Source organism: Rhincodon typus, chromosome 15 (assembly GCF_021869965.1).
Source record: "Rhincodon typus isolate 14 chromosome 15, sRhiTyp1.1, whole genome shotgun sequence".
In the NCBI taxonomy this organism is placed as follows: domain Eukaryota; kingdom Metazoa; phylum Chordata; class Chondrichthyes; order Orectolobiformes; family Rhincodontidae; genus Rhincodon; species Rhincodon typus.
Window position 1 is genome coordinate 62,184,212 of NC_063346.1, and position 17,391 is coordinate 62,201,602.

The 17,391-nt window shown below is 41.6% G+C and overlaps 1 protein-coding gene across 1 annotated transcript in view; it reads left to right on the forward strand.

Annotated features, from left to right (window-relative positions):
* The window catches only part of LOC125484944 (probable G-protein coupled receptor 139), a 25,546-nt gene that overhangs the window by 3,062 nt on the left and 5,093 nt on the right, over nt 1–17,391 (forward strand). The window contains exons 2-3 of the mRNA XM_048605586.1: nt 4,406–4,740; nt 6,709–6,776. Coding sequence (XP_048461543.1) covers nt 4,406–4,740; nt 6,709–6,776 — 403 coding nt within the window. The remainder of the gene's footprint in view (nt 1–4,405; nt 4,741–6,708; nt 6,777–17,391) is intronic.

Here is a 17,391-nt window from a genome sequence, read left to right on the forward strand (position 1 = left end):
GGCCAGTAAAGGTGAGTGTAGGTGGGGAGTTAGGGAGGGGATAGGTCTGTCCAGGGAGGATGGACAGGTCAAGGGGGCGGGATGAGGTTAGTCGGTAGGAAATGGAGGTGCGGCTTGAGGTGGGAGGAGGGGATAGGTGGGAGGAAGAACAGGTTAGGGAGGCAGGGACGAGCTGGACTGGTTTTGGGATGCGGTAGGGGGAGGGGAGATTTTGAAACTTGTGAAATCCACATTGATACCATTGGGCTGCAGGGTTCCCAAGCGGAATATGAGTTGCTGTTCCTGCAACCTTCGGGTGGCATCGTTGTGGCACTGCAGGAGGCCCAGGATGGACATGTCGTCTGAGGAATGGGAGGGGGAGCTGAAATGGTTCGCGACTGGGAGATGCAGTTGTTTATTGCGAACCGAGCGTAGGTGTTCTGCAAAGCGGTCCCCGAGCCTCCACTTGGTTTTCTGCAAAGCGGTCCCCGAGCCCAATCACCTTCCACTGATTAGAAATTCTTGTTTTTCGATCACACAGATAAGTGAGAATAATGCCATAACTTACTCAGCCATGATGTTATTCAAAGTCTCCAGACTTGAGTGCTGAATGGACAACTCATGTGCCTTTGTATTTTGGTCTTAGACAAAGTATATGGGATACAGGATATGAGTGTTGCTGGCTGGCCAGCATTTATTGCCTGTCCCTAGTTGCCCTTGAGAAGATGCTAGTGAATTGCATTCTTGAACCACTGCAGTTCATGTACTGCAGGTAAACTCACAATTCTCCAAGGTTTTGACCGACCAAAAGTGAAGAAATAGTGATATATTTCCAAGTCAAATGGTGTGTGGCTTGGTGGGGAAATTGCAGGTGCTGGCGTTCCTATGTATCTGTTGCCCTCATGGTTATGGATGTAAGTAGGTCTAACTTTTTTAGGTGCTGTCTAAGAATCTTGGACAAATTTCTGCTGTGCATCTTGTAGATAGTATACAGTACTGCTACCTAAACATTGGTGGCGGAGGGAGTGAATGCTTATAGATTTGGTGCCAAACATGGAGACTGCTTTGTCCTGGATAGTGTCAATCTTCTTGAGTGCTGTTGGAGCATAAAGACAAGTGGAGAGTATTCCATCACCCTCCTGAATTGTTTATTGCACATGGGAGCTGGCTTCGGAAGTCTGAGTGTGAGGTACTCACGGCAGAATTCCAAGCCTCTTATTTGCTCCTGTAGCTATTGTATTTATATGGTGAGGTCAGTTGAGTTTCTAGTCAACAGTAACTCCAAGAAGATTGATAATAGATAATTCAGTGATTGAATGTCAAGAGGCAGTGGTAAAATTGTCTCTAGTTAGAGATAGACATTGTGAGGTACAAAGATTAATTTTCACTTCTCAGTCTTGATATTGTCTTAGAAATAGTAGGAACTGCCGATGCTGGAGTCTGAGATAACAAGCTGTGGAGCTGGATGAACGCAGCAGGCCAGGCAACATCAGAGGAGCAGGAAAGCTGACGTTTCAGGTCTGGACCCTTCTTCAGAAATGGGGGAGGGGACTGGGGCTCTGAAGTAAATAGAGAGAAGGGGAGGCGATGATAGAAGGTGGATAGTGGAGCAGATAGGTGGAGAGAAGATGGACAGGTCAAGGAGGCAGGGATGAAGCCAGTAAAGATGATTGTAGGTAGGGAGTTGGGATGGGAGTTGGTTAGTGAGGAGGGAGGGGCGGATAGGTGGGAGGGAAGATGCACAGGTCAAGGAGGTGGGGATGAGGCTAGTAGAGGTTAGGTGAGTGAAGGAAGGATGTGGGGGTGGGGGTTGGTCATTGAGGTGGGAGGAGCGGATAGGTGGGAGAAAAGACGGACAGGTCAAGGAGGCGGGGACGAGAGGGGGGCTGGTCTTGAGATGAGGTCGGGGGTGGGGAGATTTTGAAGCTTGTGAAGTCCACATTGAGACCACTGGCTTGTAGGGTTCGCAGGAGGAATATGAGGTGTTGTTCCTCCAGTTTCCGTGTGGCATCGTAGTGGCACTGGAGGAGGCCCAGGATGGGCATGTCATCCAAGGAGTGGGAGGAGGAGTTGAAGTGGTTCACGACTGAGATATGTTGTCGTTTGTCATGAACCGAGCGTAGGTGCTCCACAAAGCGGTCTCCAAGCCTCCACTTGGTTTCCCCGATGTAGAGGAGGCCACATCGATAACAGCAGATACAATGTACCACATTAGCGGATGTGCAGGTGAACATCTATTTAATGTGGAAGTTTCTCTTGGGGCCTGGGATGGGGGTGAGGGGGAATGTGTAGGGGCAGGTGTAGCACCTCCTGCAGTTGCAGGGAAAGGCCCCGGGGGTGGTGGGGCTGGTGGGGAGTGTGGAGTGGACGAGGGAGTCACGGAGAGAGTGGTCCCTCCGGAAGGCAAATAAGGATGGGGAGGGAAATATATCCTTGGTAGTGGGGTCAGATTGCAGGTGACGGAAGCGGCGGAAAATGATGCATTGAATCCGGAGGTTGATGGGGTGATACGTAAGGACAAGGGGAATTCTGTCTTTGTTGTTATTGCGGGAAGGATACTGCTTTTGAATGTAAACCGCTTCAGTATCTGAGGAGTCATGAATGGTGATAAACATGATACAATCATCATTGTACAACCCCATTTTTGACCTTAAGATGGAGGGAAGGTCATTGATGAAGAAACTGAGCATGTGATGCTTGATAGCACTGTTGATGATAGCTTCTATCAGTCTACTGATGATCGAGAGTAGACTGCTGGGCCCATGACTGTCTGGGTTTGCTTTGTTCTGCTTTTTATGTACAGGACACACCTGGCCAGGTTTCCACATTGTCAGGTAGATGCCAGTGTTGTAAATGAACTAGAACAGCTTGGCTGCATTTTAGATCTGAAGCACAAATCTTTAGTACTACTGCTGGAATATTGTCAAGACCAATATCCTTTGCAGTATCAGTTGCCTCCAACTGTTTCTTGATATTATGTGGAGTGAATCAAATTGGCTGAAGACTGGCATCTGTGATGCTGGGAGCCATTGAAGCAGGCCAGGATGGATCATCCACTTGGAATATATGGGTAAGGAATGTTGTGAACGCTTCAGACTTTTCTTTTGCAATGATGAGCTGGGTTCTTCCAAAATTGAGGGTAGGGATATTTTTGTAGCCTCCAACTCATCCAGTCAGTTTTTTTTTTAATTGTCCATCACAATGCATTACTGAATATGGTAGATTTCAGCCGTTGACTGTGGGATCATTTAGCTCTTTTTATCACTTGCTGCTATCTTGTTTGGCATGCAATTAATCCTGCTTGGTAGCTTCGCCAGGTTGACAACTCATTTTTTAGGTGTGCCTTGTGCTGTTCCTGCCCTTTGCACTAGACTTGGGTTCAACCTCTAGCTTGATGGTAATGGTTGAAAGGGGGATTTTCTGGGCCCGAAGGTTGCAGATTTGTGATTGATTCTGATGCTGCTGATGGCCAAAAGCAGCTCACGGATGCCCAACTTGAGCTCTTGGATCTTTTTGAAGTCTGTCCCATTGAGCACAATGGAAGGTATTCTCAATGTCAAGGTGGGTCTTTGTTTCTACAACAACCATGCGGATGTCATTCTTACAGATATGGTCATAGACTGATGTACCTGAAGCCAACAGATTGGTAAGGATGAGGTCAAGTATATTTTTCACTCTTATTGGTTCCTTCACCACCCACCACAGACACAGTCTAGCAGCAGTAATCTTTAGGACGCGAACAGCTCGATCACAAGTGCTGAGCCACTCCTGGTGGTGAATATTTAACTTCCCAGCCAGAGGACAATTTGTGCACTTGCTACCCTCAGTGCTTTCTCTCAGTGTTATTCAACAGGAGGAATACTAATTCATCAGCAGAGTCAGAACAGTACATGTTAAATAGCAGGAGGTTTGCTTCAGAGATAGTAGGAACTGCAGATGCTGGAGAATCTGGGATAACAAGGTGTAGAGCTGGATGAACACAGCAGGCCCAGCAGCAGCAGAGGAGCAGGAAAGCTGACGTTTCAGGCCTAGACCTTTGCTTCTCTGTGTTTAATCTGATTCCATGAGACTTCATGAGGTCCAGAGTAAATGTTGAGTAATTCCAGGGAAACTCCCTCCTGCCTGTATACCGGTGTGTCACCACCCCTGGTGGTCTGTCCTGCATATCCAGGGACAGTGATAGTGGTGTCTGCAACATTCTCTGCAATGAAATATCTGGGGACTATTCATGCATGCTTTTAAAACTGATATTACTTCAATTTGTGGAAATTGGGTAAAAGAAAAGGTCTTTTCACAAAACATTTCCTGTGAAAAACATCTGTGAATCAGATGGAATTATCGAATTTCTGATGTAGCAAATTCAACAGAAGATCTGGTCAAACTTGTGTATTAAACCTATACACCTGGTTTTATTTATTTATTACAGTTAACGTGTTGGCGATTGTGATCCTTTCTCGGAGACAATGCGGCCTCACTAAGTGTATCACTCAGTACCTGATAGCAATGGCGACAGCAGATTTCCTCGTTGTTATCGCTGATGTGATGTTGAGGTGGCTTATTATGTATTTCCCAGTATCTTTCCTGGATATTACTCATGTCTGTAGTTTTGTTATGGTGCTCATTCCTGCAACCACAATACATTCCGTCTGGATGACTGTTGCTTTCACCATTGATCGATTTGTGGCTATTTGCTGTCCAAAGCTGAAAACCAAATACTGCACTGAAAAAACTGCATCTGTGATTATTGGAACAACGAGTGTGGTGAGTTATTTGGAATGCATTCCCTGGTTTTTCAAATTCAAATCCAAATACATCTTCAATAACCTGCAATGGTTTTGCATTACAAAACCAGAATATTACACTTCAATTTTCTGGGCAGTTTATGAAATACTCCATCGCCTTCTAGCCCCTTTACTGCCATTTTTTATTATTTTTCTTTTGAACACTCTCACCGTCAGACATATTTTAGTAGCAAGCAAAGCACGCACGAGATTCCAGAAGGGCAGTGACAGGGAGAGGTCCAGTGACCCAGAGATGGACAAACGCAGAAAATCCATCATTTTACTCTTTGCTATCTCGGGAAACTTCATTATTTTATGGATCCCTTATGTCGTGTGTTTCCTATATCGACGAATTTCATTAATGCATGATTATCCTCCACTTTCACCAACTGCAGGTACCATTGGATACATGCTCCAGCTCCTCAGTACGTGTACAAACACTTGTATATACACTGTGACCCAGAGCCAATTCCGAGAGCAGCTGAAAGCTGTTGTGAAACTCCCTTTCACTCTGATTCTCAAATCAATCAAACAGTTTGCATGCATTAGAGTTCAGTTCCCTCTCATAAATCATCTTATATCCGAGCTGAGCATTTCTGAGCCCACAACACAGTGGAGCACGGTTTTCCCTACAACACAGTGATCGGAGGAAATCTTTGTTCATTTTTATTTTCAATGACTTCTCCATTTCCTCTGTGGAAGTTACTCTAGTATCAGCCTCCTGCATCCTGATAGTCCATATTGTAACAGACTCAGTGAGTAAGGTTTGATTTCTAGTTTCCTTTTACTTCAATTCCTTTCCCCTGGTTTTTCTGGCTTCTACAATTATGTCAGTATGAACGTTTCCTTCTGATTGATTATACCATGGTCTTGACTACTTCTTTGGAATTGCTCTTGAATGACTCTGAGAAGAACAGGCCCTATTTCTGCAGTCTCACCACTGAACTGAAGTTCCTTATCCCTTGTATAAGCAGTAAATCCCCTCCACAACCTCAACATGTCTCTTAACTTATACCCAGAGTAAAAGTGAATACTGCATCCTGGGATATTAAGAGATGTAACTACAGTGGTAGCAGATGTATTCGTAGCACTCTTCCAAGAATCCTTAGATTCATGAAAATTCCTAGAGGATTGGAAAACTATTAAGGTGACTTCTTTACTTAGAAAGGGAAGGTGATTAAAAAGAAGATCTGTAACTATAGGCTAAGTGTGCTTTGATTTATACATTTACAGTTCTTGAATATTTTTCATACCAATTTGCTTCTTATTTCCTCTACCTGCAAAGCATCTTGCAAGTGAATAACCAGGTGTCTTACCTATTTCTCTTGCCTCTGTAGTCTGCATGCCTTTAAAAGTAGTACTATTTTACTTATATGTTGTTATTCTCCTCAGGACAGCAAGGGATATGAGGACAGAACAGGTTTTGGACAATAATGTACACTGTGTAAGGAAAGCTGGTTTTCATGATAGACTGGGCTGGATTTGCAACATTCTGTGGTTTTTGTGGTCTTGGGCATTGCAGTTTCCATACACAGTTGCATGTGATGCATCCGGACAGTATGCTTTCTAATCAAATGATGGGAAATACTCAATGGGGGAAAGAGCTTCCTCCCATTCTGACCTTCTGATTTCTTTCCACTGAGACAGGCCATCCCGTTTTTTAGACCATTAATTAGCAACCATGTACCTGAGACAATCTCACTGTTTACAAGATGATAGTGTTACAAATGTCTCACCACTTATTGATCCAATAGTGTTACATGGTAACAAGGTGTAGAGCTGGATGAACAGCTGTACATCTTGTTATCTCAGATGTGTTCATCCAGCTCTACACCTTGTTATCTCAGACTCCAGCATCGGCAGTTCCTACTATCTCTGAATGTTACATGGTTACAGTCTATTGAAATGTTTACAGGTAGTTCTGCTATATTGCGTGTTTCTTTGACAGAAATTGGCTGTAACGCGATTGATGAATAGTGGATACTGTTTGGGTAACGCAAACATTCTGCTGTACAGGTATAGCAATTTTCGATAGGGATTTCCCTATAGTGCAATTTTCTATCGCGATTTTCTATTGCGCGAGGTCACACAAAAACGCAACTATCATGTTATAGGAGAACTACATCTACACTACATTCAGATTATGTTGCAACGTCACAGAGTGCAACCTTGTTTCTATTATTGCTCCAAATGTGAGACAGTCTACCTAACTCTTTAAATTACAATCCTCACTGCTGTTACTCTGAGACAGATTAGCCACTAATTGAAACACCACTGTTACACTGAGAATAACTCCCTAACCTGTTTGCACAACACAGATGGAGTCCACTGCAAGAGTCTACCCACTGATAAGGTCATTCATTTTTTGGTGATACATAAACTTTACTTAGCCTGCTGTGTGTAGCACACAAACACATAAGACTGGATATTATCCAGATTTCACCTGAAAAGTGACAAGTAACATTTGTGAAGCAATGACCATCTTCAACAAGAGAAAATCTAATCACTGGCATTTGACAATCAATTGCATTACCATCACTAAATCCTCAATTTTACAACTGACCAAAAACTGAACGGGACTAGTCGTAAAAATACAGTGGCTACAACAACAGATGAGAGGCTCGGAATACTGCAGTAAGTAACTCACCTCCTGACTCCCCAAAGCCTGTCGATCACCTACAATGCATGAGCCAGGATTGTGATAGAATTCCCACTTGTCTAGATGAGTGCAGCTCCAACAACACTCAAGAAGCTTGACACTATCCAGGACAAAGCCTGCTTGATTATCATTACATCCATAATCATTTGCTCCCTTAACTACTGACGCTAAGGAGCAGCAATGTGTACTGTCTACAAGAAACAGTGCAGAAATTCACCAAAGTTGCTTAGACAGCACCTCCCAACCCAACAACCACCTCTCTCTAGAAGGACAAGGGAACCAGCTATATGGTTACATCATCACCTGGAAGTTCCCTTCCAAGCCATTGTACATCCTGACTTGACAATATGCAGCTCTTCCTTCACTGTCATTGTGATAGTCCCTATTAACATTACGGATCTACCTACAGAACACGTACTGCAGCGATTCAAGAAGGCAACTCATCACCACTCTCTCAAGGGGAAGTGGGGACAGGCAATTATTGGCCCAGACAATGATGCCCACATCTCACAAGTGAATATATGAAAAAGAGCTTTCTATATTTCAACAAATTGATTCTTTCTTTTTTTTATGAACTCCAATTAATATAGGCCCAATCTGCTTAACATTCATTCAATCTTGCACAGAAACACTTTAGCAACAGTGTGTAACATTAACAAGATGCACGGTACCAACTCATGGCTTCTTCAACAGCATCCTCAAACCATGTGACCTATATGAGGGATAAGGGCAGCAGATATATGGGAACACCACCCTAATATGGAACTAAGTCACTGTTTCTTCAATGCCACTTTGTCAAATCCTGGAACTGACTGAGTGACACTTCTGTGGTTCATGCAGTGATTTACAAAAGCCTATCATCATTGACATCTGCACAGCAATTTTCGAAGATGATAAATACTGGCCATGAGAGTGATGCCACCATCTCATGGAAGAACTTTCAATGTTTGTCCCTCATAAAGCAATACATAAACTGCAAGAATCAGCTGACTGAATAATTTCTGAACTGCTTGCCACACAAGTATATCCCATTTTAATCAAGGATGTCAAAACTCTGTTAATACAATAGTTGTTGTCTCATCAATGCTCTGTACAGTTGTAGTAAGATCTCCCATTTTTTGTACTTTCTTTCCCATGCAAGAACAGCCAACATACCATTTACATTCTGAGGCACATACATGCTGTATTTGAATGCTTTAGTTTTACTATTCTTTTAAACTGCATCAGGTCCCTCTATACAGCAGCAATCTGTTTGAAATTGCCTTTTAAATAATGATTTGCTTTTCAGTTCTTCTTGTCAACGTGGACTACTGCATGTTTTCCCATATTATGACTCGGTCTCCCAAATTTTATCCAACCATTTAACCTATCTCAATCTCTACGCAGACTCTGTATCTTCACAACATGTTTTCTTACCAACCTGTATCTTCACCAAATCTGGCAACAAAGGACTTGGTCACTTCATCTCAGTCAATAATATAGATCATAAATTTTTGAACACAAGTGCAAATCATCAGGCCCTGCCAATGTTACAGCCTTCCCAACTTGAAAAACATTCATTTGCCTCAAGTGTGTTGACTGTTCATTCGGCATCCTCTCTCCACACTAACTATCACTCACAAACTTGTACATTCTGTAGTAATCTTTCATAAGGACCTTTCCTCTATCCTAAGATCAGAAGTGGGGATGATTTCTAATGAATGTATATTGTGCAGCACATTTGCAACTCCTCAGATACTAAAGCAGTTCATATCGAAATGCAACACGATCTGGCCAATATCCAGGCTTAGGCTGACAAGTGCAAAAAAGAATCATGCCACACAAATGCCAGACAATGATCATTTCCACTAAGAGACAGGCTAACAATCGCCCTTGACATTCAATGATATTACCATCACTGAATCCTCCACTATTAACATCCTAGGGTTATCACTGATGAGAAATGCAAATAAAGTGGCCATACAAATACAGTGGCTGCAAAAATGGATAAGAGGCTAGGAATACTGTGGTAAGTAACACACATCCTGACTCTCCAAAGCCTGTCCGCCATCTACAGGTACAACTCAGCAATGTGACTGAATGCTCTCCACTAGCCTGGATGAGTGCAGCTCCAACAACACACAAGAAGCTTGACACCATCGAGGTCAAAGCAAACAGGTTAATTGGCAAGCATTAACTCCCTCCACCAACGATGCTCAGGAGCTGCAGTATGTACGATGTATAAGATGTACAGCAGAAATTCACCAAACAGCCTTAGATTACATCTTCCAAACCCGTGACCACTTCCATCTAGAAGGACAAGGGAAGCAGATACATGGGAACACCATGACCTGCAAGAACCCCTCCGAGCCAATCACCATTTTGACTTCAAAATATATCTTTACTGTTGCTGGGTGAAAATCCTGGAATTTCCTCCGTAAGGCCATTACGTGTCGATGTATAACACATGTACTGCAATAATTCAAAAAGAACTCTCACCACCACTTCTCAAGGGCAACAAGGATCAGGCAATAAATGCTGGCCAACCAGCGATGTTCTATTCCCACAATTGAATTTTTTTAAAAATGGCTTTTTGAAATCCACATATTCCACAGTTACTGGTACCCCTTTAACAATCCTGCTTGTTAACATAGAAGATAGGAGAGTTTTCTCCGCCATTCATCATGATCATGGCTGATCATCCAACTCAATACCCAAAACTGCTTTCACCCCATAACCTTGGATCCCATTCACCCCAAGTGCTATATCTAGCTGCCTTTTGAATACATCCGATATTTTGGCATCAACTACTTCCTGTGGTTCGAAATTCCCCAGGCTCACCACGCTTTGGGTTAGAAATGTCTCCTCATTTCCGTCCTAAATGGTCTACCCCAAATCCCCAGACTGTGACCCCTGGTTCTGGACACACCCACCATCTGGAACATCCTCCCTGCATCTACCCTCTGTAGTCCATTTAGAATTTAATAAGTCTCTACGACATCCCCCCTCATTCATGTGAACTCCAGTGAAAACAATCCTAACCTAGTCAATGTCTCCTCATACGTCAGTCCCACCATCCCCAGAATCAGGCTGGTAAACCTTCGCTGCACTCCCTCGAGAGCAACAATATCCTTCCTCAGAAAAGGAGACCAAAACTGCACACAGTATTCTAGGTGTGATTCAGAGGCTAGAGTGCTGAATCTTAATAAAGGAACCTATGAAGATATGAAGCATGAGTTGGCCTTAGTAGATTGGGGAGAGTTACATAAAGAGATGACAGTGGATAGGCAATGGCAAACATTCAAGGAACACATGAGGGAACTGCAACAACTGTTTATTCCTGTCTGTCGCAAAAGCAAAATGAGTAAGAGGGCCAATCCATGGCTTACAAAGGAAATTAGAGACAGTATCTGACCCAGGGAAGATGCAGACAGGTTGGCCAGGAAAAATAATATGTCTGAGGATTGGGAGCTATTTAGAATTCAGAAAAGAAGGACCAAGGGATTGATTTAAGAAGGGGAAAATACAGCACAGAAGTAAACTTGCAGGGAACATAAGGACTGACACTAAGATTTTCTATCGGTATGTGAAGAGAAAGAGATTAGTGAAGACAAATCAATGTCCCCTACAGACAGAAGAAGGAGAATATATAATAGGGGACAAAGAAATGGCTGAACAACTGAATACATACTTTGGTTCTATCTTCACAAAAGAGGACACAAATCAGATACCAGAAATCGTCGCAAAATGCAAGATTTAGGGAGAGGGAAGAATTGAGAGAGATCAATATTAGTAGAGAAACTGTGCTCGGAAAATTGATGGGGTTGAAGGCAGATAAATTTCCAGGCCCGGATAATCTACATCCCAGAGTACTTAAGGAAGTGGTATTAGAAATAATGGATGCATTGATAGTCACCTTCCAGGATTCTATAGACTTTGGAACAGTCCCTGCAGATTGGAGGGTAGTTAAAGTCACTCCAATGTTCAAAACAGAAGGTAGGGAGAAAACAGGGAATCATAGACCAGTAAACCTAACATCGGTAGTGGAGAAAATTCTTGAATCCGCCATCAAGGACTTTATAGCAGAGTATGTAGAAAGCAGTGTCAGGATCAGACAGAGTCAGCATGGATTTATGAAGGGGAAATCATGCTTGACAAATCTGCTGGAATTCAATGAAGATGTAACTGGTAGAGTTGACAATCATGATTTTTTCTAAATGCCCTGCTTCTACCTCCTAAATAATGGATTCAAGTATTTTGTGATGTTAGACTAACTAGCCTATAGTTCCCTACATCCTCTCTTCTGTCTTGAGCAAAAGTGTTAGGTTTGTACTTTTTCAATCCTTTCAGACTTTTCAAACATCTAGATTATTCTGTATGATTGCAACAAATGCATCAGATATCTCTAAAGCCATTTCATTTAAGCCTGCTATGTCAGGTCGAGGGCACTTGTTGGTATTTAATGTGATTAACTTTTTACAAGTTTGATTGCTCAATTCATTTTGATCATTTTGAGTTCAGTCCCTTCGTTCTGCTATTCTTAGGATACCATTTGTACCTTCTATTGTGGAGATATTATTGATGCCACTGTTGCACCATCTGAGGACTGATGTTCTTTTCAGCTGCTATTTTAACTTGTATAAACCTGTAGATATTTTTAACATCCATTTTTATGGTTCTTCCTATTTACTCCTGAAATTCAAATTTCTCACAATTCATTATTATTTTAGTCATCGTCCACCATTCAATGAGATCATGACTGAACTCTGACCAGGTCCATATATGAACATTTGTACAATATGATTCAATAATTTCGGATAAAAATAGTCAATGTCAAATTTAATGTTTTTACATTAGCGATTACTGTTTGCAGAATAGTTTGAAACTTTCACTCCACTTTGGAAGAATATGGACTTATTAATGATAGACAGCATGACTTTTAGTGGGGGGGGGAGGTCATACTTCACACATTTGATTGAATTTTTTGAGGAAGTAACAAAGACGATTGTTAAGGGCAGGGCAACAGATATTGTCTACAAGGACTTTAGCAAGGCCTTTATCAAAGTGCCCCATGGCAGGCTGATACAAAAGGTGAAGGCATATGGGATCCGTGAGCTCGTAAGATGATCAGTAGGTGAGGAACATATAAGTGTTCTGATTAGTAATTTTGTGGGTGACACAAAGATTTGGGGAGCCGCAGATAGTGAGGCAGATTGCCAGAGGATACAGCAGATATAGATAGGCTGAAGACTGGAGAAGAGAAATGACAGATGGAATTTAATTGGACAAATGCAAGGTAATGCATTTTGGAAGCTTTAATGCATGAAGAAAGTCTACAGCAAATGGCACAATACTTATAGGCATTAATATTTAGAGGGATTAAGACATACAGGTGCACAATTCCCTAAAAGTGGCAATAGGGTAGTTGAGAAGTCATATAGCTTACTTGCATTCATCGGGCAGAGCACGGAGTATAAAAATTGGCAAGCCATGTTGCAGCTGCAGAAAACCTTCATTAGGCCATACGTGGAACATTGCAAACAGTTCTGGTCACCACACTACCAGAAGGATAGAATCATAGAGCATGGAAACAAATCCTTCGGTACCAACTCTCCCATGCCGAACAACTCTTCCAAACTAAGTTGGTCCCACTTGCCTGCATTTGGCCAATATCCATCTCAACCTTTCCTAATCATGTAAATATTCAAATATATTTTAAATGTTGTTACAGTACCTGAATCTACAACTTCATCTGCCAGTTCTTTTCACATACAAACCACCCTGTGAGTGAAAAAGTTGTCCCTTGAGTTCCTTTTCCAACTTTCTTCTCTCACCTTGAAAAATATACCCTCTACCTTTGAATTCCCCTACCATACACAAGAGATCTTTGCTATTCATCTTATCTATGCCCCTCATGACTTTAAACACCTGTATAAGGACACACCTCAACTTCCTAATCTGGACAAGTCCCAACCTGTCTTTGGAGACAGTACAGAAACACTTTACCAGGACATTGTGTAGTTTGGAGGATATTAGTTATGAGGAGAGATTAGACAAAACTTGTTTGCAGTTGAACATTGGAGGCTGAGGTGTCACCTGATGGAAGTTTAAGCACCGTTGAAAAAATTCCTACACTGTTTATCTGAAAGTTTGAATACTGGGATCCTGCATAAGAAACAATTTAAATCACTGACTGTGCATTGTTTACGTCCTGGATTCTGTGCTGAGACAACAATTTGAAGTTTAATGATTGTATAAACCTTGTGATAGTGGAATTAACCTGATAATCCTCTCACTAAAGGAAGACCCAAGTGACTGTACAGAGAGAGGAATATGGACAATCGTCCCTGCAGACAGCAAGTTCAGTCTAGGAGATGGTAAGGACTGCAGATGCTGGAAGTCAGAGTTGGTAAAATGTGGAACTGGAAGAGCCCAGCAGGTCAGGCAGCATCAGACTCTTTTCTGATTTAAATGCACTTTTTCTATTGTTTTATCCTGAATAAAGGAGTGGATTGATAACTCAGATAAGTTTCTAGGATCAATATATCACCTCCTCGCACCATTTCTTCCATTCATTTAACGTATCCAAACCATTAATGCTCAATAGGTTAAGGCCTATAGGTTAAGACTCCAAACAAATAGTGGTAAAATAAACATTTAATCCTTGGCAGGGACATTCACATATTCACACTCACTTAATTCAATATTTCTTCCGGCAAAGAAATTCAAAAGTCGATTAGTCTGCAAGAATTGAAACAAACCGTGTGTCCAGAAACCATTTACAGGAACAATCTGGAGCAAAATACATTCAATCTGTAAGATCTAATGGAAGCAGATAATGAGCAGGAAGCTGTGAAATCAGCAGCAGAGATATTGACTGCTGGTGAAAGAAATTTGTGCTGATCTTTTCAGCAACTCAACATTATTCTGATTTTGAGAATGATATTCACTTCAGCCGGGATGACAATAAGACATTAAAGTTGATTCAGAAGGGTCTTCTGCTTCAAACCAATGTCTTGTTCTCATCAAAGAGGGAAAGCAGCATGTATGTCACAGTGATAACAACTATTGGTTAAAGGATAATATTTTACAGTGTCTACCAGGGCTCTGTTGGCTTAGAAAATCTTCAAAAATTCTGTCTAACCTTTCCAATTGATTAGGATCAGGTTTGAAAAAATAGAAAATACTGGAAACACTTTGCAAAGTCATTAAGCTGAAATCTAAACTACTTCTCCCTCAACAGAATACAACTTCCCTCAACTGCGATTTTAAACATAAAACAACAGAGAATATAGAACATAGAACAGTACAGCACAGTACAGACCCTTCGGCCCACGATGTTGTGCTGACCTATTATCCTACTAAGATCAATCTACCCTGCATACCCTACATTTTACTATCCTCCATATGTCTATCCAAGAGTCGCTTAAAAGTCTCTAAAGTATCTGACACCACTACCACTGCCAGCAGCGCTTTCCACATGCCCACCACTCTCTGTGTGAAGACCGATTTCTGACATCTCCCCAATACCTTCCTCCAATCACCTTAAAATTATGCCTCCTCATAATAGTCATTTCAGCCCTGGGAAAAAGATTATCCACTCTATCTATGCCTCTCATCATCCTGTAGGCCTCTATCAAGTCATCTCTCATCCTTCATCGCTCCAATGAAAAAAGCCCTAGCTCCCTCAACCTTTCCTCAGAAGACCTGCCCTCCAGTCCAGGCAGCATCCTGGTAAATCTCCTCTGCACCCTCTTTAAAGCTTCCACATCTTTCCTATAATGAGGTGGCCAGAACTGCACACAATATTCCAAGTGTGGTCTAACCAGGGTTTTATAGAGCTGCATCATAACCTCACGGCTCTTAAACTCAATTCTCCTGCCAATGAAAGCCAACACACCATACGCCTTCTTTACAACCCTGTCAACTTGTGTAGCAACTTTGAGGGATCTATGGACGTGGACCCGAAGATCCCTCTGTTCCTCCACACTGCCGAGAATCCTGCCATTAACCCTGTATTCTGCATTCAAATTCCACCTTCCAAAATGAATCACTTTACACTCTTCTGGGTTCAATTCCATCTGCCACTTCTTTGCCCAGATCTGCATCCTGTCAATGTCCCGTTGCAACCTACAACAGCCCCCCACTTTGTCCACAATTCCTCAACCCCACCAACCTTCGTGTCATCGGCAAGCTTATTAACCCATCCTTCCACTTCCTCATCCAAGTCATTTATAAAGATCACAAAGAGCAGAGGTCCCAGAACAGATCCCTGTGAAACACCACTGGTCACCGAGCTCAGGCTGAATACTTTCCATCTACTACCACCCTCTGTCTTCTACTGGACAGCCAGTTTTTTATCCAGACAGCCAAATTTCCCTGAATTCCATGCCTCATTTTGAGTAGTTTATGTTTTTACTTCAGAATTCCAGCATCCGCTGTATTCCACTTTTGTTGTGGGCTCAGAGCTTTTTGCTTTGTGAGTTCAACCAAATGTCCAAGAGTTAATTCGATGAACGAAGTTCTGGAATTAAAGCCATTCCCAGTGTTCGTCTAAACTGGTAAGTTACAGTCTATAAGCCAATTAATGAAACAAGTTATGTTCAAAAATGCTCACGAAAAATATATAAAACATATAAAATCAAAAGTATTCTTACCATCATTTGGCTTGATCACTACTCGCCTCTTTTGTTCTCAGTTTAATGTTTCTTTTATACAACCTGTGTTAGACTTGGTTCTGTAATGTATTTAGATCTGACTTTTTTTTAACGTTAATCCTATCTTTTTCACGATAATCTCTTAATGTTTATTCATTCAAAGAACTCCATCTGTCAGTTACCCTGTTTTCTGGTTCATGGAAAATCTCCACTTTTTTTCTGCCACTGTCTCTTCTTTGAATGAGTTCAATTGTTCACTGACTCTTCACTGGCTCATTGTTCATTTTGGTAGTGTGATAATGACAATAAGAAATAAATTACCTATCTGATATGAGATGCTGTTGGGGTTGTAGAGGTTAAACCAAACAAAAAAAAATCACTATCTTTCACACCACCGCTCTGTTACTCACGCTCTCAGTATGCCGAACCCTGAAGTATGTTTGTTTGTTTCTTTCCATGATTTAACTCTTGTATTTCAGTATTAATGTTTATTCTGATGCTATATGTCTCTTTCAGATATGTTTGTTAAAAGAACTGGAACTAATACCAATGATCATCCAGCCAATTTGTACCCCTGGGGGATCTGTTTTGTATGTATAAATGATGATCATAGTTCCAGATAAGCTTGGATTGCTTTTTGATAAGCTATAACTGCTTTCCTCTGAGTATGAAGTATCCATTCAATCTGTTTCCAACACTCGCTGATGTTGAATTCATTTACTGCCCTGTACTTGGGGCGATTGGAGTACCCAGTAAGTTACTAATACCTGTTAGGCATTGTGCAATCAGACAAATGTTTCTACTTTGACTCAGCTTTAATGTGTAATTCAGCTGCAAATTGTGCTCAAAACTCAGTAAGAATATAAGACTGCGTCTTGTCATGTTTTCTTGCAAAATTACTTGTTTCTGTTTCGAGCACAAAATCTGTCACAAGCCAATATTATGCTGAATTTAACAATGGTAAATTGGTAAATTAACTATTGACCATCGTGGGATATTCAAGACTATAAAATCATAATGTTTTGTTATAACTAAGTTAACATTGTGCTTCTTACAAAATATGATTATTGGAACAATAATTGACTCATTTCCTGCCTGTGTACAACCCTGTTTTAAATAACTGAAAATGATTTAAAATCGTTTGACAAAACTATTTACCAGTTAAGCTACATTGGTAACAGTGATGCATCAGTGGCTGTGTGAACACAGAGAAAGGTGAATGTACTGCTGTATGATTGATCATAACAAGGTGTAGAGCTGGATGAACACAGCAGGCCAAGCAGCATCAGAGGAGCAGGAAAGCTGACGTTTCAGGTCTGGAACCTTCTTCAGAAAA